Raw genomic sequence first — 20,975 nt, forward strand, 5'->3', positions numbered from 1 at the left:
GCCCCGGCCCCGCCCGTCGCATGACGTCACACCGACCGTGCCCACCGGGCGGGAGGGAAATGGGGGCATCGGGGGGACCCCAAGTGTGGCGGGACACGGGGGGCCCTCGTGGTATGGGGATCACCCCCAGCTGGGATTTGGGGTGCGCCTGGGGCATGGTAGGGGGGTCCCCAAAAATGTCCCGCCCGCTTGTGGGATGCTGCTCGTGTATGGAGGTCCCCGAAAGTGTGGGGCTCCCCTAGGGTTATAGGGACACTCCAGGGAGAAGTGGGTATGCCCCAGAGTATGGGGGGTCTGCATAAGAATAGGGTGCCCCAGGGATATGGGGTTGCTCATGGGGGAAAGAGGTGTCTTTCTGAAATCCATGATTTCAGGTCTGCACGGAAACGTGAGAGGTGACCACAGAGAACGGCAACACCCCAGGGGGCTGTGAGGGTGCTCTGGAGCTGGGGGTTGTCCAAAATAGGGTGGGTGTCCCCAGGATGGGTGTCCTTGGGTGTGTAGTGACACCCAAGGGATATGATAGTGCTCTACAACTGTACCGGTGTCCCCAGGGAAGAAAGGCACCCCAAAAGTGGAGAGTACTCACAGAAAGCTGTGAGGATGGGGGTGCTCCAAGGGTTTGTGGGTATCCCAGAGGAATGTGGGTGCCTGGGGGATGCTCTTGGATGCAGGTTTCCCCTAAAGGCAATAGCAGTACTCAGAGGAGTGAGCCAGGGGGTTCTCTTAAGTCTGTGGGGCTGGCACGGGGGCACAGCTCTGTCTGATGGCATGGTTCGACTTGGGTCAGTCAGCTCGGCATGGTACAGCTAGGGTGAGATGGAAATAGGACTCTACTTGGGAGGGGTCCCCCACAGCAACCCCCAACAGGGGGCAAGCCAGCCCTGCAGTTCACCTGTGCACCCTCCAAAATGCTGGTACCACCCTTGCTCTATCCATGGGGAAACTTGAGTCACAGAGCTTGGCACTGCCATCACCCACTGGCCACGGTCTCGGAGAGCTTCCAGTCTCCTGGGGGGACTGCAGCACCCAGGGGTGTCTTGGAGGGAAGCCTCGCACCCACTGAGGGCCTGGGGACAAGGTGAGGACCCCCAGCTGGAGAACCCCAGGAGGCATTACTGCAGGGGTGACAATGCACCCCTGGGTGTACTGCCAGTACGGGGTGGCCTGGGACACCCTGGGACAGGAGAGTGACGGGGTCTGCGGGCTTCCCTTAGCCCAGGAAAAGCATCCTGGGGGGGACTGGGGAAGGGTCCCTTGGACTACCACTTCCCCTTTATGCTGGGAGAAGGTTTTGCAATCTCGCTTCCTCCCCAGGCAGCATAAAGAGGGCAGCGGAAGGAAGGGGCACTGGGTAGTGGCACAGCACGGGTGCAGGTGAGGGACCCCCTGGTCGGGTGCTGCGCTGCATCCCAGCACACTTTGTTCCGGAGCCCTTTGGGGGTGACATCTGGATTTGAACCAGTGCCTGTGTGCTTCCCAGTGAGAAAAAGCTTGGGACTGGGAGAAGACCCCAGATTTGAGGGGACAGTGACAGCAGCGAGTGGTGAGTCCCTGGGATTCTCCACTGGAGGTTGGGGCTTTCCTTGGGCTTTGAGAGCCCCCCAGCATCTGTCTGAGCCCCTCCACATGTGGAGCAGGCTAGGGGCCGGGGTGGGCTGCTTCAGCTGCCCAAGGAGCTGCCTCGTGTGAGGGGAGAGGGAGGTAGGAGGTGGGGGCACTCAGGGCTGTGCTGAGGGCTTGTCTGGGATGCAAACCCTCCATAGTCCCTGGAGACATCAGCCTTGGGTGCCGTGGGGGGAAAGTGCTTGCTCCCATTTCCTCACACAGCGATGAGCCGGGAGGGTGCATCCCCATGGTTTCTCCCTCCTTCCTCCCTGCTGGGACCCTCAGGGCCACCCCAGTGTCCCCCAGCCTTTCCAGGGTCAGGAGGGGAAATTGTGTGGTGCTTGCTCCCCCAGTTGGGCCAGCTGTGGGATACCCATGAGTGGGGGAATACCCAGTTCTGGAGGAACCAGTAGGATTTTGGAGTGCGGAGGAAGAAAGAAGCAGCCAGAAACAGACAGAGGGGAAGCACTGGTGTCTGGCTCTGCACCATGCCTGTGGAAGCCTCAGTCAAGAGGACCTTCCCCATCGACACTGGCAGCATTCCTGGCTGTGGTCCTCTGGCATGCTGGGACATCAGCATCCCAGCATCACCATCCTGGGATCACCACCTCAGGGTTACCATCCCGGGAAAACTGCAGGAGAGGGGACAGCAGAGCCAGGGAAGGATTTTTCTGGGCAGTGGGCACCAGCCCAGCTGCAGCAGGGAATTCCTGTCAGGCAAAAGGGGAAAGTTGGTCCCAGGGAGGGTTTGGGTTCAAACAGAGCCAGTCTGGGGCCAGAAACCCCCCAGCACTGCAGGGACTCAGCACCTCCAGACAGTCCTGGCCTCTTCCCCCTGGAGGGGCTTGAGAGCTCAGAAATGGGGCAGAGGGGTGAAAATGGAGTGAAACCGGAGTCCATATCCATACTGGGAGAAGGCTGAAAGCCAGTGGTCTCTGGGAAGGTAGGAACAGAGCAAGCTTGTTGTCTCCTACATGTGAGGAAACAGGAAGAGTGACTGTCACCTGTGATTTCCCCATTGAGGCCGAGCATGGGGAACATGAGGATGCCTGGCAGAGCCCAGCTGAGCAACAGGAAGACCAGAGATGTGAAATATTTCCAAAGCCTCCTGCACAGTGTGTGATGTCTTTCCGTCTGAGGCTTGAAACCACTCACGGAGGAACAGGACTGGGAGGGGGAAGAAGGGCATGAAACACCTTCAGATGTTCTTCAGTGCTGCCTGCCCCAGGCACCATGACCACAGCCTGGCTGAGGTGGCATGAGAGGCAGCTGCAGCAGTGATACTTGAGGGGGTGGAGAGGCTGGTGGGATCCAGGGTACTTGAAGAACTTCAGAGGTCCCCACTGGGCTCTGAGATGCTCAAAGAGCTCAGAAGGCTTTTGAAGGACCCACACAAACCAGGGGACCCCACAGCTGCCAGAGAAGCCAGGTATCTCCTGGAGAGATGTGATGCTACATTGATGGGGGAGGCCCCCAACCAGAGAAGAGGTGGTCAGTCTGTGAGGGAACCCCTTCTTCCATGGGTCAGGGAAGGGACAGGATTGGGGTAAAGTGGAGGAAACCAAGGGGTGCAGGGGGTGTTTTACAAGGGGACGTATGAGGGACAGTGTCTGCCTGCAACACTGCCCATTACCTAGGACAGTGTGAATACAGTGGAGTGATGCAGGAGTGCTGCCAACTGCCTGGGAGGGGGCCTGGGCGGCAGTGGAGATGCCAGGGGGCCCAGAGATGCTGTCACACCTGGCCCACACCACTCTGCCACCCCACACTCATGCCATTTTGTGCTCCACAGGCAAAATGGAGTCCTTGTCCTTCAATGGGGATTTGTCCAGCTTACTCTCTCTCTACAACTACACCTATGACTATAGCACGGCCCTGCCTGACATCGGTATCTCCTCTGCCCCATGCCGGCCTGATAGCTCCGTCCTCAACAAGTACCTGGTGGTGGTGATCTACTGCCTTGTCTTCATCCTCAGTGTAGTGGGGAATGGGCTAGTGGTGCTGGTGGTGACCTCCAGCCACACCAGCCGCTCTGTCACTGACGTCTACCTGCTCAACCTGGCCGTGGCAGATTTGCTCTTTGCTTTCACCCTGCCCCTCTGGGCTGCCTACCGAGCCCACGAGTGGGTCTTTGGCACCGTGATGTGCAAAGCCATCTCCGTGCTGCAGGAAGCCAACTTCTACAGCAGCATCCTGCTGCTGGCCTGCATCAGCGTCGACCGCTACCTGGCCATTGTCTATGCCACCCGGGCTGCCACTGAGAAGAGGCACTGGGTGAAGTTTGTCTGCTTGGGCATCTGGGTCTTCTCTGTGCTGCTCTCCCTGCCCATGCTGCTCTTCCGTGAGGCTTTCACCTCACCCAACAATGGCACCGTGTGCTACGAGCGTATTGGTGAAGACACGGCCAAGTGGCGGGTGGTGCTGCGGGTGCTGCCGCAGACCTTTGGCTTTGCCTTGCCCCTCCTGGTGATGCTCTTCTGCTATGGTGTCACCATCCACACCCTCCTGCAGACCAAGAATGCTCAGAAGCAGCGGGCCATGAAGGTCATCTTTGCCGTGGTGCTCGTCTTCCTGGTCTGCTGGCTGCCCTACAATATCACACTGGTGAGCGACACCCTCATGAGGACACGGGCCATCGCCGAGACCTGCAAGAGGAGGAACCACATCAACACGGCCCTCTCTGTCACACAGGTCCTGGGCTTTGCCCACAGCTGCATCAACCCCATCATCTATGCCTTCATCGGTCAGAAGTTTCGCAACAGCTTCCTCAAGATCCTGGCGCAGCGTGGGCTGATCAGCAAGGATGCTGTTGCCCGCTACGGCCGTGCCTCCTATGCCTCCACCTCTGGCAACACATCCACCACCCTCTGATCCCTTCTGGTACCCAGTCCTCATGACTCCCAGCAGATCCCAGCACCCCACACACCTCAGCATCCTCATCCAGCCCCCTGGAACGTGGGTGGTGATGCTATGGGGATGGGCAGGGCCACCACTGGATGCTGGACCCCAGCTGGAAGGGGGCTTGGCTGGCAAGGTGATAGGATTCCATTGCCAGAGGAGTGATGCCAAGTGCTGCCCACCCTCCTCCCCTCTCTTTGAGACAAAGCCTGTGACTCTGGGGATTCTGAGAGCCTGCTGTGGGGATGGTGTTTGTGGCCGTCGACCATGCAGCAATAAAGGAGTTAGTGGGTTGATCACCCAGGTCTGGCTTCTCTTTGCCACAGGAAAAGAGACAGCAGGACAGGGCCAGGGCACATCTCCATGGACAGTGCCAGAATGGTGGTGCCAGCTGAGCCTTTCGGAGTGCGGGTAACCCTGCTTCCAGGACAGGGAAGGGCTGTTACCCCAGAGGCTATTGCAGAGGGTTTGGCATCCTGTAAAACCCCAGAAGGGGCCCAAGCCCAGGTTTTTTTCCCTACAGCCACCTAGCCAGGTCCTAGCACTTCCCTTGTACAGAGGTCTCCATGTGGAGTCTGTCCCACCTGGGGACAAAGCCATTCCTTTCCCAACCCCAGTCCAAGCCCCAGTAGAGCAAATTGCTGAAAGATCCCTAAGCAGCCCCTCACTGAAACTGAGCCAGCATTGTGATCCCTGCCTGAAGGGTGCCAGCACCCCAGGCACCCCCTTCTCCCCCCGACACCACAGTGTCAGGATATTGTTGTGCAAAGGGCTGGGAACCTGTCCCTTACACAAACGGGATGTTTCCGCCCCGGCTTGGGCAACTGAGGCTGACATTTGACTGGGGTAGAGGAGCTGAAGAGGGGGCTGTGACCCTGCTGGGGACTCTCCTGCCACCCTGTGTGCTAGGCATCGGGATGCCTACCCCAGCACTCCTAAGCATCTCTTCACAGGGGTCCCATACTGCTCCTCCATTGCCCTTGATCCAGGTTCCTGGGGGTCCTTAACCATGGGGGCATCAATGCGTGTCACCCATGTGCTGGCTCATGGGTGGGTACGGGGGTCTCCTGGCACCCAGGAGGGAGTCCCAGGGACTTGAGGCTGAGCAGGGTCAGTGGGGGTGCTGAGCCCATCACCTTTGCATCTGAGAAACCGCTTGCCCAAGTGGTTCCTCGCAGTGTGGTAGGAAGCCAGAGCTGTTGGTCAAGAGCTGTCTTCCCTCCCTGCTGTGGGACAGGGCAGGCAGGCTCAGCCTGGCTACAGGCAGGACACCCCCAGGAGAACTTGAACACCCCCATGCCAGCATTCCCCCACCCCATACCCAGCCTGGGTGTCAATCTGGCAACGATTGACAGATAACATGAGAGCCGCAGGGATAACAGAAATGGGTTGTTTTCATTTTTGTGGACCAGCCACGAGAAAGACAGATCTCAAAACTGAAATGTTGGGCAGCAGGACCTGCATGAAGGCCCTGGACACCTGGGTCCCCAGTAAGTCTGAGAGGAGACAGCCAGGGCAGGAGGTGTCCCAGGAACACAGCCAGGGATGCGGTCCCTGCTCATGTTGCCTGTGGGTGCCTTTGCTGGTAACAAACCAGGCAGCAGCGGCCCTTCTTGCCAAAGTCCATGGAGCACGAATGGCACACCTTGCCCTGGCACAGCCTGCTGAGAGAGCAGGGGGTGAGAGCTGTGCCATCCCAGTGCTGTGTCAGTGCCATCCCCCAGTACCCCCATAGCCCACCTGCAGCTGTACCGCCGGGAGAGGAGGCGGAAATCCTTGTGGCAGCGGGAGCACAGCCCTGTGTCACGGGGGGCCGGGCCGGGCGTGGGGGTGTCGATGCCCTCTGTTTTCTGCCACAGGGCATCCTTCTCCCTGCAGGAGGGGACAGGTCAGCCCTGTATTTGTCTGGGCTCTGGTGCCCTCCTCTGGGCAAAGGGGTTTGGACCCCCTTGCCCTTGCATGGAGTTTCCGGGGCTCTCACCGCAGCAGCTCCAGCAGCCGCTCCTTCATGTCGCGGATAAGCTCCTGCTGCCGCGCCTGCTCGGCGCCACGCATGGCCTCTCGCTCCAGGGCCTCCCGCTGTGCCCGCTGCAGCGCTGATGCCCAGCGCTCACCGTCCTGCCGGGCCCTGGCACGGGGCAGCGGGGAGATGGTCCTCCTGTCTCTCAACTGGTCATCTCTCCATGCATGCATGCATGCATGCATTCATCCCTCCCTCCCTCCTTTTCTCTGATGCCCATCCATCCCCAAGCTGTGTCCCCCTCCCCACAGCCACCTTGCCATCTGCTGAGTCAGCCACCCATCCATTTCCCCGCTGTTCATCCATCCTTCCCCACACCCATTCCCCCGGCCTTCTGCCCACCCACCCATACATCTACTTACCCAAAATTCATCCCTCTGTCTTTCCATCCACCATCCCGTCTCCATCCATCCATCCCAAATTCATCCCTCCTGCCCTCCCTCCATCTACTCACCCCAAATCACTCCACCCCTCTGCCCACCCACCCCTCCACCTACCTGTCAGTTCCAACTTGACCCCTCCCTGCAGTCATCCTTACCCAAATCCTTCCCTCCCTCCCCATCCCCAGCTACTGCTCCCCTGTGTCCAAGTGGGAAATCATTGGGGGTCCCAAGGGAAACCATGTGGCAGGTGGAGATGGGGGATCCCATTGTGGGGTGGTGGATGATGGAAGTGGGGGCTCCTGCCCAACCTGCTGAGCTCCTCCTGCAGCCGTGCCACCTCCTGTTGCTGGGCCTGGAGCTGCTGCCGGCTCTGCCATGTCTCCTCCTGTGCTGCAGTGGCCAGGCTGGCCAAGCGCTGTGGGAGAGTGGCAGCTCAACCTTGGACCCCAAACCCCTACCCCACCATAGGATTCCCTCAGCCTTGCTCATACCATGGCCATGCTGGCAGCTGTGCTGGGCTCCCCCTCTGCCTGGGGGTCCAGTGAGGGCTCCTGGGGACCACAGGCAAGCTCCAGTGCCTGCCGCAGCACCTCCTCCACGACGGCCACCTCATTTTGGGCACCAGCATGCCCCAGGATGTCTGCTTGTCTTGCTGCCACCAGCGCTGCCTGGCACTCCCGCAGGCGGGAGGCGAGTGCTGCCCCCTCTGCCAGCACCTCAGCCAGCTGGGTGCCCCGCTCCTCTGCCACCTCCTGCCAGCCCCGTGCCTCCTTCTGTGCCTGCGCCAGTGCCCCTGGGCACCCTGCTGCCACCACCGTCTCCAGTGCCCGCTCCAGGAAGGTGTTGGTCTCCCTCAGTGCCTCAGCCTCGTGTGCCCACAGCCGGGCCCGCTGGGCACTGCCCTCCTCCTGCTGCTGGTGCCGCAGTTCTGCCCGTGCCAGCCGTGCTGCCAGTGCTTGCACTGCCACCTCCTGCTGACCCAGCTCAGCCCTCAGCTGGGATACCAGTGCCTGTAGGGATGCCTCCATCCCACCCGGCTGCCCGGGCACCAGTGATGGAGAACTCAGCGTGCACCTCATGCCAGTGAGTGGGGTAGTGCCAGGCTCCCTGGCACCATCAGGCTGAGGTGATTTGCCAGAGCCATGTACATCCTTCAGTTCCTCTACATCTACATCCTCCATCTCCTTCTCATCCTCCTCCAACTCCCTTTCATCCTTCTCTTCCAAATTCTCCTTCATGTCCTCCTCCACATCCACCTTCACATCCTCCACCTCCTCCTCCTTATCCTTGTCCTCATCCTTTTCCACTTCCTCTTCATCCTCCTCTTTCATGTCCTTCTTCATCTCTGTGTTTTCCATCTCCATGTCCTCCACCTCTACATCCCCTGCCTGCAGGGCACACAAGGTGTGTGGACATGGGTGAGCTAGTGTCCCACAGGGTGCCGCGATGGGATGGACGATGCCATCAGGCCATCTGCGTGCCCCGGTGCTGGTGTTGTCTGTCTGCGGAGGTGTCTTTGCTGGGCTGCTCCTGGTCATCGAGCTGGGCCGTACCAGAGACCTAGAGGGGACACAGGGCTCGGGGTCACCAGGTCACCCCCAAGGTGAGCACAGTACTGCCATCCTCCCTCTGAGCTCCCTGTGCACAGCCAACCTTCGGGGATGTAAAGGGCAGCAGGGCTGGTGACACCAGGTGGCACCTGGTGGCAGGGAACCAGGGATGCTGGTGCCACCAACCTGAGAACCCACAGAATGGGTGGCACCCAGAGACCCCTGTGGTGGTTGCAGGGGGGCATTGGGGCTGCATGTATGCTTGTGGCAGTGTGTGCACACAAGTGTGCGAGCAGCAGAACAGGTGTGAGTGTGCTGGAACAGCTGCATTCATGGGTGTCCCTCTGCAAGCTTGCCCGGAGGGCAAGGGTGTGCAAGCACACACATGTGCCCCCGTGTGTCAGATGTCGCAGTGTCACAGTGTTGCAGCAGACCTGTGCCTGGGGGTGTACTTGGCAGAGGATGGCTCTGTGTGTGTGTACACCTGTGTGTGGCATGTTTGCAGGCACAGGCATGGCGTGTGTGCTGGTGCTGGTATCTGTGCCCTCCTGGGGCCATGTGTGGAGGGCTGGCACCTCTGGGGTGCCACGTGGGGTCCAGGGAAGTTGGACAATGCCCATATGCTGCTCTGCAATGTTGAGCCTCAGGTACCTCTGATGCCCCTGACACTGCTGGTGCCACCAATGCCCCCGTGTCCCGGTGTCCCCAGGCTCACTCAGAGAACATGGGCCAGGCGGTGTCCAGGTCGTCCCTGTGCAGGGCCAGGTGGAAGGTGACACAGTCCAGCTCATAGAGGCTGCCCAGGATCTCCGCCCGGTGTTGGGGGCTCAGGAAAGGGCTGCGGGCGTAGTACCACTCGCTGCAACCACAAAACAGGCTCAGGCACCCCTCTATGCCCTGGGTGGGCACATATGCCTGCAGCACCCTTACTGACCAGGTGCTGCAGGGTGCTGCCCATCTCGGCCATGTCCCCCACCCTCACTGTGCCCCTGCTCTCACCGGAGGCTCTCGGGGTCAAGGAGGCAGAGCTGCAGGGACTCTGCCAGCTGCCGATGCACCAGGCAGTACCGCAGGAAGGCTCGGCCCCTGCCCACAGGGGTCTTCAGCTGGGAGGGAGAAGGGGTTATCAAGCCCTGTCACACCAGTCTGCCCACTACACACCTCCCCCCCAGCCCATGCAGGGGGAAAGGAGGTCCTCAGGTCCATGTCTGGGGGGCAGTGGGGACCCCAGAGTGGAGAAAACCCTTTATAGCACCAGTGGGTGAATCCTCAGTGCCCAAGTGAGTGTGTACCTGTGCACAAGTGCATGTGCACCCATAAGCAAGCAGAAGCACGTGTATGTGCACAAGTCCCCAGGCATCCCACCAGCCCATGCCCACCTTGTCCAGGGAGGTGACGAAGTGAACACCCTCGTGCTCCTGCCGGCACCGTGCCAGGCCTTGGCACAAGAAGTCCCAATAGTCCCTGCGCTGCCCAAAGAAGCTCCTCTTCTCCTTGAGGTCAAACTGGCAGATGTACAAGTTTGGAGTTTCTTGTTTGAAGGTGTCCCCTGTCTCCCAGCCTGTCCCCTGTGAGGCTGGGATCCAGCCAGCTGCCCCAGCAGGGTTGATCCGGGTGTCCCCTGGCTGTCTTCTCTTCACTGGCTCCATGCCTCAATTTCCCTTTTGCAGCACGTGCAATTACACACGTGGGTGAGGGAGAGCCTGGTCCAGGTGCTCACATGGCTGGGGCAGCCCAGGGCCAGACAAAGCTGTCTGGGGTTATACCACCCCCCCAGAACGGTAACATAGGGTCCCCTCTGCTCTTAGCTGTGCCTAAGGGGAAACTAAGGTGCGGAGCAGCAGGGACAGAGGAGAAGCAGTACCTGGAGGAGGAACTCCAGCTGGGCACAGAGGCTGTGCAGCTCCCGGCTCCCATCCGTCACCGGCAGGTTCTGCTCCCGGTAGCTGCAGTTCAGCTCAGCCACGGTCTCTGCAGGACAGCAGGGCTGAGCTGGCATGGCACTGCTCAGGCAGCAGACAGTGGGTACTCTCTCCCATCCCATCCCATCCCCCTTTCCACTGCCTCACAACTCCTTGACCCAGGGATTTCTAATGGCAGAATTATAGAATCTAAGTTGGAAAAGACCTCTAAGATCCAGTCTAGTTGAGAACCAGATCTACTAAGTCCCCCACTAAACCATGTCCCGAAGTGACACATCTGCACGTCTTTTAAATACCTCCATGGGTAGTGACTCCACCACTTCCCTGGGTAGCCTGTTCCAATGCTTGATAAGCATTTCTGTGAAGAAATTTTTCCTAATATTTAACCTAAACCTCTCCTGGCATAACTTGAGGCCATTTCCTCTTGTCCTAACCCTTGTAACTGGGGAGAAGAGGCTCATTTCAGGCAGTTGTAGAGAGACATAAGGTCCCCTTGAGCCTCCTTTTCTCCAAAGAGAAAGAGGAACTTGCCCTAGGATGAAACAGGGGAGCAGGGGGAGCAAGGAGCACAGCTATCCGCTGGGCACTGACAGGAGCAGGCAGCAGTGGTGGGGTTGGCACTGGTATGCTCTGGAGCACCCCTGACAGTGACACCCCCGCTGCCCATGGGCTGGATGCAAGAAAGGACCCACCACAGCCAGGGTGAGATGTGCCATACAGGGGACACGCTGGCAGGGGACTGGCTGGCACACTTACTCTGCAAGTCCTTGATGACACGGTTGAGCTCCCCATCCCCCGCCATGGCTCTGCACAGGGATCTGCAAAGGCAGGGGCAGTGATGAGAAGTGCCAGGCTGTTAGTCCTCTGGCACGCCCAAACTCTCTGTCCCAGGGTCTGTCCTCACTCAGCTCTACCCCAGACCTGCCTGCTGTTAAGGTGAGAGGGGGTGGGTGTAAGCACTCCCTTTCCTTTCCCATGTGCCCTCACTGCATGGGGTAGGAGGGATGGGGTAGACAAAGGTGTATCCTGTACCCCCTTATTTGTCCATGTGCCCTGCCCCAAAATGTCCTCAGCCTCTGCTCCCATTCCCTGGGGAGTTCCTGAGGCTGAGCATGGCTCATCCCTAGTGTGTCCCTGTCCTTGTCCCTGTCCCTGTTCCTCAGGATTCAGAATGTGGGTTTGGCACAGGGGAAGCTCTGCTTTTTCTTCTGCTCTCGCTTCCCTCACATCATGACCAGTGTGGGGGCTTCTGGATGGTTGGGGAAGGGGGACACACAGCTCCTGACATGCAGCCCCTCCAAACTAAGCCCCCCCTCGGCAGAACCTTGTGACACAGCATGCTGCCTGGGGGGCTGGCACAGGGCTCGGGGGTGTTGTGGGCATGGGGTGGGGAGCTGGGGGGCACAGTGCAGCGGAGTAATTTTGGGGAGCGGTGGGTGGCAGCCCAGGGACAGGGTGAAGGAAAGAGCCCATGGAGGTGGCAGGTCTGTGGCTTGTCACTGTGGATGGTGTCTGGGTGGTGTGGGGGAACACATGTGTGTGCATGGGGGTGTGCATGGCAGGGTGTGTGTGCACTCACAGGAGGGTTGTGCATAAGCATGTCCAAGCATGCCTAAGAGTGAGTGAGTGCCGTGTGCCTTCCCCTGTGCCCTCTGTCACGGCAGAGTGACGGAGCAGGACACGCGACTCAGGATGCCTGGGTTCCCATTCCAGTGCCCTTGAGAGACCTTTGATGAACTATCTTCCCGTCTGCCCACCCTGCCCATGCCTCAGTCTCCCTGGGGAAGAGAAGCCCCTTACCTGTGGCCAGCAGCTTGAGTGCCCCGAGTTGCTCTCTGAGTGCTGGGGGCACGCTGGAGTGTCCTGCGCCCACGCTGTGCCTGCCTGCTTCTCCTTTTGTACCTTGGCCAGGAGGAAGTGTGGGAGGTCGGTGAGGCCGCAGGAGCCACCACCCACCCGGCCCATATCACATCAGGCACTGCAGCTTAGCCCCCAGCACCCAGCTCCCTGTTATGGAGGGTGCCAGTTCTGGGGAAAGGGTCAGCAAGGCTGGTCCCCCTAGGCAGCTTCTGTGGAGGACAGAGGAAGGACAGTGTCAGGTCTGGGGGGACCCTGGTGTCTTCCCATGAGAGTGGGAATTGGGAATACTTTGAAGGACCATCCTGCAATTTTTGTGGAAGGACCCATACCCAGCTCACAAGCATGCAGATGGGGCTAAGGTGAGAGCGAACTGTAGAGTCCAGCCCCAGTGCCAACAGCCCCTGGGTACAGAGACCCCCACAGGATCTGCAGCCCCTGTTCACCCCCCCCAGCAAGGACCACTGCCTCCCCCAGCAAGGACCACAGCCCTGTGTTGGCATCTGCCCCACACAGGGGGGCTATGCCCAGAGCCAGGGTGCAAACTCTCCCCCAAGCATTTTGACCAAGGCTCCCCCTTGTTAGGGAGTCCCCAGCCCAGCAGTTGCCACTCAGCCATGGTGCCTGGCCCCTGTGCTGTCAGCCCTGTCCTGTGGGTTCCTTCTGGACGGAGGACTAAAACCCTTGGAGGGGGGGAAGCTAGGGGTGATGCCAACCCATCTTGCCAGTCCAGGAGGACTCACTGCCATCCCGTTCCCCACCACCATTTGGCTTGGTGGATGCCCACAGTGATGCCCACATCCTGCCCTCTACCACACCCCTCCTTGTAGCACACTCTGCTCCTACCTGTGCTACCCGGGTGTCTTGGGGGCCAACTGCTTCTCCCCAGCCGGGCTTCGCTCGGCACCAAAGTGAAAGTAGGAAGTGATGCTGAGTGGGAGCCTGGGCCTCCCAGCACCCTCCTGGCTCCTGGTGGGTGCTGGGCTTTGAGATGCCCTCAAGCAGCTGGGAGGGATGGGAGAGGCAGTGACAGTGCTCGAGGTGACGCCAGCCTCCTCAGGACCATCTTGTCCTGTGCCACTCCGGTGTGTGGCACTGTGGGCATGGGATGCAGCATCCCACATAGGATGGGAGTGTGGGCAGGGGGGCATGGGGGGAAGTGGAGCATCAGCCCACTGTGCCTGGAGGATGCATGTGCTCTTGTATGCGTGTGCAGGCATGTGTGCAATGGCACACTTGTTCTGGCTGTGCAGGCATGGCTATGGGGATGCATGTGCGGGTACAAACTCTACACGTGTGGCGGGTGTGGGCACAAGTCTGAGATGGCACCGTGTGTGCCTGCAGACACATGTGTGTGCCCACCATTGCAACCACCCACGTGCCCTGTGCCAGGCACTGCACGGGCAGCACCCCAACACCTGTAGGGGGAATGTGCCCCTGCCCGCTGTGCCACAGCAGCACCCTGGCAGCAGAGTCCCCCGCCTCTGCCCCAGCCAAGGGCTAGGGTGGGGATGCTGGAGGCTGGGGGGGGCCCAGAAGACACTCGCCCGTCCTTGGCGCAAGTGCAATTCAATTAACGAGGCCTGGCCCTGGTTCAGCACAACCAATAAAGCTAATGGCCCTGCACAGGCCTGGTGCTGCCCACCGGGGGGGCCGGGGGCCATCTGCTAATTAAATGAGGGTGGGGGACCATGGAGCCAGCAGTGATGTCACCTCCCTGGGGCTTGGTGTGGGGGGGCTGTACCCTGGCCCCCTCTGCCTGCCAGCCCTCTGCCCCTCCTAGGTGCAAGACAGAGCTGTGGGGGACAGCTGTGAAGTGTGGGGGACCACCCGAATTCCCTGCACCCCTCTCTGGTGCGGCTGCTTGTCAGGAGCCTCCCCAAGGCAAATGCAATTAGTGCCCAGGCCTGGCATTGCCACTGCCCACGCTTGGCACCAGCAACTGCCCTGTGGGGACGATCCTTGCCCTGCACCAGCATGTCATCATGGCAGCATCTGGGGGTGCTGTCGCCAGCTCCTCTTGGCACCACTCCGATGGGTATATGGAGGATGTGTGGTCCCCAGTGGGGTGCACCCTGTCCCCCTGCCCTGTGCAAGCCCCATGGTGAGGGGAGTGCCCAGGGCCATTTCGAGCTGTTCTTCAGGGAGAGGTTCCCCTGGGTAATTCAGTGCCCACAGCATGGTGCATCAGCCAGGCAGGCTTCGGGGAGGAGACCCCACTGGAAGGGGGCTGGGTGAGGTGTCCCTGAATGTGTCCTCAGGCTCCCAGGAAGAGGAGAAGTTTGGTGGGGTGCCAGGAGGACTAGTAGAGGGGCAGAGAAGTCCCCACTGTGTGTACACGTTGCCATTTAGGGCTAGGGGTGAGTAGGGAAACTGAGGCAGGGTCGGAGCGGGGATAGTGGATTGCGCCGCGATCGAATCCAGGGTGTCCGACCTCCTCCATCCCCAAACCTGAGGGCTCTGGAGCGGGGGACACTGTTAGGGTCTGGCATTCACCCCAGCGGATGCCGTGCCCGGAGGACAGGCGGGTGAGTCCCGGGGGTGCCAAGCCCCGAGCCCCGTGTGCGGGCGAAGGAGAAGGAGGAGGAGGAGGAAGAGAAGGAGGAGTGGGAGGAGGGGAGGAGGGGGAGCGTGTCGGAGCTGGCTCCCACCCAAGCACTGCAGGACAGGGGCGGGCACGGTGCTCCCTGCCTGGCTGCCAACGCGCAGGCGACGCTGGGGGACCGGCGGGGGGGACCGGGCCCGGTGGGACCGCAGCCCCCCAGCACATCACCGTCGCACAGCCCCGTGCCCGCGCCCGGACACCTCCGGGGCACTGCCCGGACACCGGAGCTTGTTGCGGCCGTTGGGGGGGGGGGGGGGGGGGGAACAGGGCTGAGTTCGACAGCCCCCCCGAGCGTGCCCTGGGCAGGGGTCGGCCCCTGCACCCTCCCCCCGCCAGGTGAGCCCCGGGCAGGGGCACCATGACCCGGCTGAACTGGTGCTTTGCCACCTTGGTTGGCTGGGGGAAGTCCTTGGTGTCCTGCCTCCTGCCCCTCCGCGCCCGTCGCCGCCGGGAGGTAAGCGGGCACCGCCGGTCACGGAGTTAGGGTTAGGGGCTGCGGGGGACACGGGGCTGGGGCGGGGTCCGGGGACTGCGGGGGGTGGGGGTACGGGCTGCCGCTGGCCCTGCCTGCTGCGGGCAGCGGAGGGTTAAACCCTGCATATGCATGCTAGGTGCAGGGCATGTCCTTTGTCTCTCCTTGTGCCCCCCCCCCCCCAGCGTGCCACTGTGACCCTCGCTTCCCATAACCCACACCCGCGGGCCCCTGCAATGCCTGACTGGAGGGGATCTGCTGTACAGCCTTTCATGCAAAGGGATCTGCTGGGATCCCTGTGCCCTTACAGAGAGAACATGTAGGCAGGGGGTGTCCCCGTGTCCCTACTGAATCCACAGTGGGGGCACTGTGCCCCATGGGAGGGGACCCCGAAGCCCATAAAACACCTAGCACGAGAGATCCCTGTGCCCATAAAGTGCCCAGTGAGGCGGATCTCTGTACCTGTAAGCACTTGGTACTGGGGAACACCATACTCATAAAGTACTCAGTCAGTGTGGGCTCCCTGTGCCCAAAAACGTGCCCAACATGAGGGGGCCCTGTGGGATCACCTGGGTGTAGGTGTGCCCATCAGTACCTGGTGTGTGTGGTATCCATGTGGCAAAGGACTGCCCTGCATAGGGGATTCTCGTGCCCATGCAGCACCTGGTGTGGGGACTCATCCTGTTCTGCCACCCATGCTGTGGAAACTGAGGCAGGGAGGGGAGAAGCTGTTGGTGTGAGGACTCCCAATGCACCACCCTCACTTGGTTCCTCAACCTTTGGGAAGCTGCCCTGTGCCTGGCGGAATGGCATGGGACACTCCAGCTGCACTGTGCCAGAAAAGCTGGTGCCAAAGCCACCGCCAGGGCAGTGTCTGGGGGAGTCACTGCAGGCTGGTGACAGTCCAGTATGTGCCAGGGTAGGCACCCAGCCTGGAGGAGAGAGAGGCCTCTGGCTGCTTGGGGACACCAGCGTGTGTCAGGAACGCAGGATCGTGAGCTGATGGGAGTACAGGGGGATGCTCAGGGCTATGGGTGGGTGGGAGGCACTGGTGAGGTGTAGGGTGGTGGTTGTGCAGTCCCATGCCCATCCCTGTGTCCGTGTGTCCTTGATGTGGGTGTGAGAACAGGGACTCATGGGGGGCTGTAACACACATGTATGCTTGTGCATGTGTGTTCACAAGCATGCAAATGGGGCTAAGGTGAGAGTGAACTGTAGCTGGCGTGGGTGTGGGTGCATAGCAGGTATCTGGGGGGCTGTTGCGGGGTGTGTGTCCTCTAGCACACGTGTGTGTGCTGGGGGCAGTAGCAGTGAGGCTTTACGTTCATGTGAGCTGTTAGAGGGTATTCCCCAGTCCTTCCTGTGCCAACAGGCACCTACACACAGGGAGGCCCACCCACCACATGTGGTATGGGCTGTGTGTGTGGTGTACTTGAGTGTGCCCTGGCATGTACATAGGGGTGTGTGTGATGTGTGTGTATGCCCTGTGCACCCAAGGGCAGTGTGGGGACAGCTCTGCTGGAAGTGGGTGTGGGGACCTTGGGGACAGGATGACCCCAGGAGGGGGGACACAGAGAAGTCCTGCCAAGGCTGGCCCTGCACTGGGAGTACCTGCCTGCACCAGTAGTACCCACGAGGGGTCCCTGTGCTAAGTGCCCCTGTCTGCATCTCCCTGCTGAGATCCATCCTTAAATGATGCTTACGAGCACTGTCCCTGCAGCCACTCTGTCCCTGTCCCATGACCCTTGTCCCTGCCCTTCTGAGGGGCCTGGGATTGTCCTGGCAGTGAATGGGAGGAGATGATTTATGGGGGGGTGTGGGGACACTCCTCTCCACTGGGGTTTTTATTTGTGGGCAGTAACAAGGCTGATTAATGAGGGCTGTAATGATGGGGTGGGGTGCGTATGGATGGTGCTCCCTGCTTGTTTGGTGCTGTGAGTAGGATCGTTCCTCACAGCCTCCCTCTGCCCCTAGCTGGCATGGAGGGGTAGGAGGTGCTGTCCCCTACTTCTCCCCTGTCCCAGCTGTCACATCTCCACAGGGGTTCCTCAAGTACGGGGTGGGCAGGAAGGCACAGCAAAGTGGGGTAGAGGTGGAGGGCATGGGATAGGGGAGGGGATGCTGTGCTTTGAGGGGGTCAGATGCAATCCCAGTCTCTGGGGAAGGCATCCCCCTTGTCCCGCTCTGCCCTTTCTCTCTGAGCCGGTGGCTGTATGTAGCATACAGATGGGAAACTGAGGCACAGGGAGGGGGGGCATTATAGTGCCCACGTCCCCTCCATGTCCAGTTCCCTGTGTTAGTGGTGGCTTGTCCTGCCAGGCGTGTCCTTCCCCCTGGCACGTCCTGCACCCTGACTCACACCCTCATGGTCACGGCCAGCTGAGCACAAGTTTCCAGGCTGGAGCCAGAGTCCGTGCTGGTGGAGAGAGAGGGGGGACCGTGTGCCACCCGGCTAAGCCCCCCAGGAGGGGCTGGAGCATCCCCCTGCCAAATCCATCCCTGTCAGGGCCGCGGACTGCCAAGCTGCTTTCCGTCCCGCCTGGAGGTTGTCTCCCCTCGCTGAGGCCCCCCAGCTCCGCGCATGGATGTCCGCCGATCCCTCCCCGTCTCCCATCCCGGGACCACCCAGGGGACACGGCTGGGGATGAGAATGGGGGGGGGTACATCCCGCCGCAGGACCCGCTGGAGGCCGGAGAAGGGAGGGGGGTGACGTGGGTGGCGGGTGTCCCTCGGTCAGCGGAGGAAATGGATCCCAAATGTGTGTGAGTGGGGGAGAGGGGGCCTGGGACACGCACAACCCCATTCCGCCCCCCCCAGTCCCGCAGCCTTTCTGCTGGCGTTGGTGGGGGGGTCCTGATCGCCCCCGGGCCAACTCTATTGGGGCGCTGCGGGGGTCCGGGGGGGTGGTTTGCCGCCCCCGTTCTCCCCCCGGCCGGAGGGGCGGTGTGGGGCCGGGGCGGGGCGGGCGGGCGGAGCGAGGGGCCGGGGGGTTCGGCCGGCCGGGGCCGCGCCGCGGGCAGCATGACCGGGCTGTGCCTCTCCTGCCTGCTCTGGGTACGGCCCGCACCGGGGGGCACCGAGGGACGCCGGGGGGAGCAGGACAGCAGCGCGGCGGGGTCTCGGCGCCGGGGTCCCGGAGCGGGGCTGGTCCCGGTTGCTGGCGGTGGATGGGACTGGATGCGAGGGGAGCGGCACCGAGCGGGGGCGTTTGCACCGGGACGAGTGGACTGGGAGCAGGGGGAACGGGCAGGAGTGGACCGGGACCGAGCGGAGACCGGCAGGGGCGGCCGGACATCGGGGTGGTGCTGGGGGGACCGGACCGGGAGAGGGGCCGGGAGGAGCCCCGGGGACTGTGGAGTGCGGGGCGAGACCCAGCCTGGGAGAGCGGCGGCGGTGGGCAGCGGGCTGGGGGGTGCACGAAGGGGGGACCGGGATGCGGGACAGGGACACTGGGCTGTGGGAGGGTCTGTGGAAGGGTTGTGGGGTTGGAGAGGGTGGGGGGCTGATCCCCCACGACGCCCAGCCTGCGTTACTGGCCGGGGGCCCGGCCATTCCCCGGGGCAGAGGCTCTGCTACCCCGCTGAAGCGGATGGAAACTGGGAAAACCGGGAGAATCCAGTTAGTTCTGGGGTTTTGGGACTCTGCATCCTCTCCAATCACCGAGGCAAGCTGGGCCCCACGACCCAGCGGGGTGCAAAGCGCTGGGTGGACCTGAGCCTACAGGGTTGGACCCAGGTGTCCTGATGCCCCCCACCCACTCTGGCTTTGCAGCCTCAGTGGAACTGGGTGTCCCAGGTCTCCCCCAGTGACTGCACTTCTCTGCAGTGTTGGGCAATGAACCCAGGCCTTCCAGCTCCTGATTAATTTGGCATCTCTAACCAGTGCCTCTTCCAGCCCAGGACACCTGGCTCCCCTTCCAGCCTCCTTGGGTCTGCGTGTTGGGGGACCTGTGGCCAGGGATGCCTTTGCATCCCCACTCCTGCACAGTGTAGGTGCTTGGCCCCTGGAGGTGGGTACCCATTGCTGGGTACCCAGGTGACATTCCCAAGAAGTCCTGCAGCCCCATTCCCTGCATCCCCGCAACAGTTCCCAGCCTTGGGGCCAAGGAGGCTAACAGGGATCCTTCCAGTATGGAGCTGGGGCAGGTTTGTTTTGTGAGATGGGCTGGTTCTCTGGCTGGCACTGGGTGGGCAGGGTGCCTCTCTAGCAGCAGGGGGGTGGGGAGTGCAAAGCTGGGTGCTGCATCGACATCCCCTCCGGCATGGCGATTGTGTTGGCAACAAGACAAGCAGAAGGGGCTCTGCAGGGGTGGGAATCGAAGGGTCAGCTCTTTCCCTAGCGAGGATAATTGCTGTTAATGAAGCAGGCCCATGGGGGCCAGAGCAGAGTGGGGGCTATGTGCATAGGAGACGCATTGGCATCCCTGGGCATCCCATCGGAACCCTGGGAGCGGGGGGCAAGGCCTCTTCCCGGGGCACCCTGCAGCAATGATGCTGCTTTGCATATGCAAACGAGCTCATGGCATCATTAGGCCTCACTGTCACCCAGCAACTGCGGCGTGGGAGCCCCTGGCCCAGGGGAGCTTTTCCCATAGCTGCTGGGTGGGTGACGACACGCCTGGGCACACGCATGTGTGTGTGTGTGTACACCCGGCCTTCTGTGCCCCTTAGGGTGGCACTAGCTCTGGGGGCTGCTGAGGGACCACCAGCGAGTGGCCCTGTTGGAGCAAGTGCCCAGGGAAGAGGAGCTTGCACATACGTGAACAAACCTGTGCAAGTGTGCACACGATGGCACATGGATCTGCGTATGGAAATTCGGAAATCTGCCTATGCAGCTGCTGCTGCTGTGTCCAGAGGGGAACTGCACTCTTGCACACGTTTGCACACTCTTACACGCTCGTAGGTGTGTGTATGGATGCAGTGCCATGACACACACACCATGTGTCACACACACAGCACCTTCACAGGCCCCAGGGTGTGTGCACACATGTGGGTGTAACACATACAGGGCTTGTCTGCCTGTCCATGTGTGCACTGGGGAAACAGGCACGGAGGTTTGTGAGGAGGCATCTGGCACCCCAGCGCTTTGGCACTGCCCCTCTTGGCTCTGGTGCAGTGGGCTGGAGGAGAGCAGGGCGCCCGGGCAAGGGGGGGGCGCTGGGCCTCTACTTAATCTCATTAGTCTTGGCATGAAAAGGCGGATTTACAGGGGCTCACGTCTTCATTTAGCAGTGGGTGGGTGGGCAGGGCTGGCATGCTGCCAGGGGGTGCTCCCCCTGAAAACAGTCAAGTGGGAGGCCGGGAGGTCTGCCTGCAGCTGTGCCAGACCCCCCTCCCCTCCTGCCCTCAGCCCCTATGCGTGAACACACACATGCATGCACACACACCCTGGCACCTGCACACAGTTGGATCCATTCTGCACTCAGTCACACTCATGGCATTGGCTTCCCTTTGCTGTGGGCTCTGCCAGGCAGGGTGGGCACAACTGCTCACACTCAGGGGGCTCTGCACCCCCTTTACACCCTGGCATGAGACACTCCAGCACATGCTGCCTGGCGTGTACTCCAAAACACAGCATGACAGTGAGACACCCCCTGTGTGGGCCCCCTTCTGGCAGCACCCACGTGTACCTGGGTGTGCACATGCATGTTTATGCACATA

At 61.2% G+C, this 20,975-nt stretch overlaps 3 protein-coding genes across 18 annotated transcripts in view; 2 read left to right on the top strand and 1 right to left on the bottom strand.

Moving 5' to 3' along the window:
• Window positions 1–5: 5 nt before the first annotated feature.
• LOC135417305 (C-X-C chemokine receptor type 2-like) lies at window positions 6–4,805 on the top strand. Of its 3 annotated transcripts, XM_064661224.1 has the most exons (4): window positions 6–1,081; window positions 1,318–1,377; window positions 1,484–1,546; window positions 3,401–4,805. In XM_064661224.1, exon 4 carries the CDS (start codon window positions 3,406–3,408, stop codon window positions 4,477–4,479), a length of 1,074 nt encoding a protein of 357 aa, XP_064517294.1. In that variant the 5' UTR covers window positions 6–1,081; window positions 1,318–1,377; window positions 1,484–1,546; window positions 3,401–3,405; the 3' UTR covers window positions 4,480–4,805. The 3 variants fall into 3 exon arrangements, with proteins under 3 accessions (XP_064517294.1, XP_064517295.1, XP_064517293.1); XM_064661225.1 differs by lacking the exon at window positions 1,318–1,377; XM_064661223.1 differs by lacking the exons at window positions 6–1,081; window positions 1,318–1,377 and having other exon boundaries at window positions 1,437–1,546.
• A 1,077-nt stretch (window positions 4,806–5,882) lies between these two features.
• Window positions 5,883–12,611, bottom strand: RUFY4 (RUN and FYVE domain containing 4). Its single transcript, XM_064661258.1, has 11 exons — window positions 12,182–12,611; window positions 11,138–11,199; window positions 10,324–10,430; window positions 9,839–9,964; window positions 9,459–9,565; window positions 9,175–9,318; window positions 7,401–8,469; window positions 7,218–7,324; window positions 6,488–6,634; window positions 6,247–6,378; window positions 5,883–6,167 (listed from the first exon to the last, which is right to left on the bottom strand). Exons 2-11 carry the CDS (start codon window positions 11,181–11,183, stop codon window positions 6,065–6,067), a joined length of 2,088 nt encoding a protein of 695 aa, XP_064517328.1. The 5' UTR covers window positions 11,184–11,199; window positions 12,182–12,611; the 3' UTR covers window positions 5,883–6,064.
• TNS1 (tensin 1) overlaps window positions 7,632–20,975 on the top strand; it is a 76,712-nt gene continuing 63,368 nt past the window's right edge. For 6 of the 14 annotated variants that reach the window (XM_064661241.1, XM_064661244.1, XM_064661246.1 and 3 more), the window contains exon 1: window positions 15,169–15,297. In XM_064661241.1, coding sequence (XP_064517311.1) covers window positions 15,202–15,297 — 96 coding nt within the window. In that variant the 5' untranslated portion in view covers window positions 15,169–15,201. Of the gene's footprint in view, window positions 7,636–15,167; window positions 15,298–20,975 lie in introns of those variants that run through there. The other 8 variants (XM_064661249.1, XM_064661251.1, XM_064661254.1 and 5 more) reach the window with 5 other exon arrangements.

Source organism: Pseudopipra pipra, chromosome 7 (genome assembly GCF_036250125.1).
Source record: "Pseudopipra pipra isolate bDixPip1 chromosome 7, bDixPip1.hap1, whole genome shotgun sequence".
Taxonomy (NCBI): domain Eukaryota; kingdom Metazoa; phylum Chordata; class Aves; order Passeriformes; family Pipridae; genus Pseudopipra; species Pseudopipra pipra.

Bases quoted from the DNA above. Each gene is read 5' to 3' on its own strand.
- LOC135417305 (XM_064661224.1), top strand. From the start codon at position 3,406: ATGGAGTCCTTGTCCTTCAATGGGGATTTGTCCAGCTTACTCTCTCTC.
- RUFY4 (XM_064661258.1), bottom strand. From the start codon at position 11,183: ATGGCGGGGGATGGGGAGCTCAACCGTGTCATCAAGGACTTGCAGA. The intron at 10,431-11,137 runs GTAAGTGTGCCA...GCTGTCCTGCAG, and splicing joins TGTCATCAAGGACTTGCAGA to AGACCGTGGCTGAGCTGAAC. The intron at 7,325-7,400 runs GTATGAGCAAGG...ACTCTCCCACAG, and splicing joins CAGCTGCCAGCATGGCCATG to CGCTTGGCCAGCCTGGCCAC.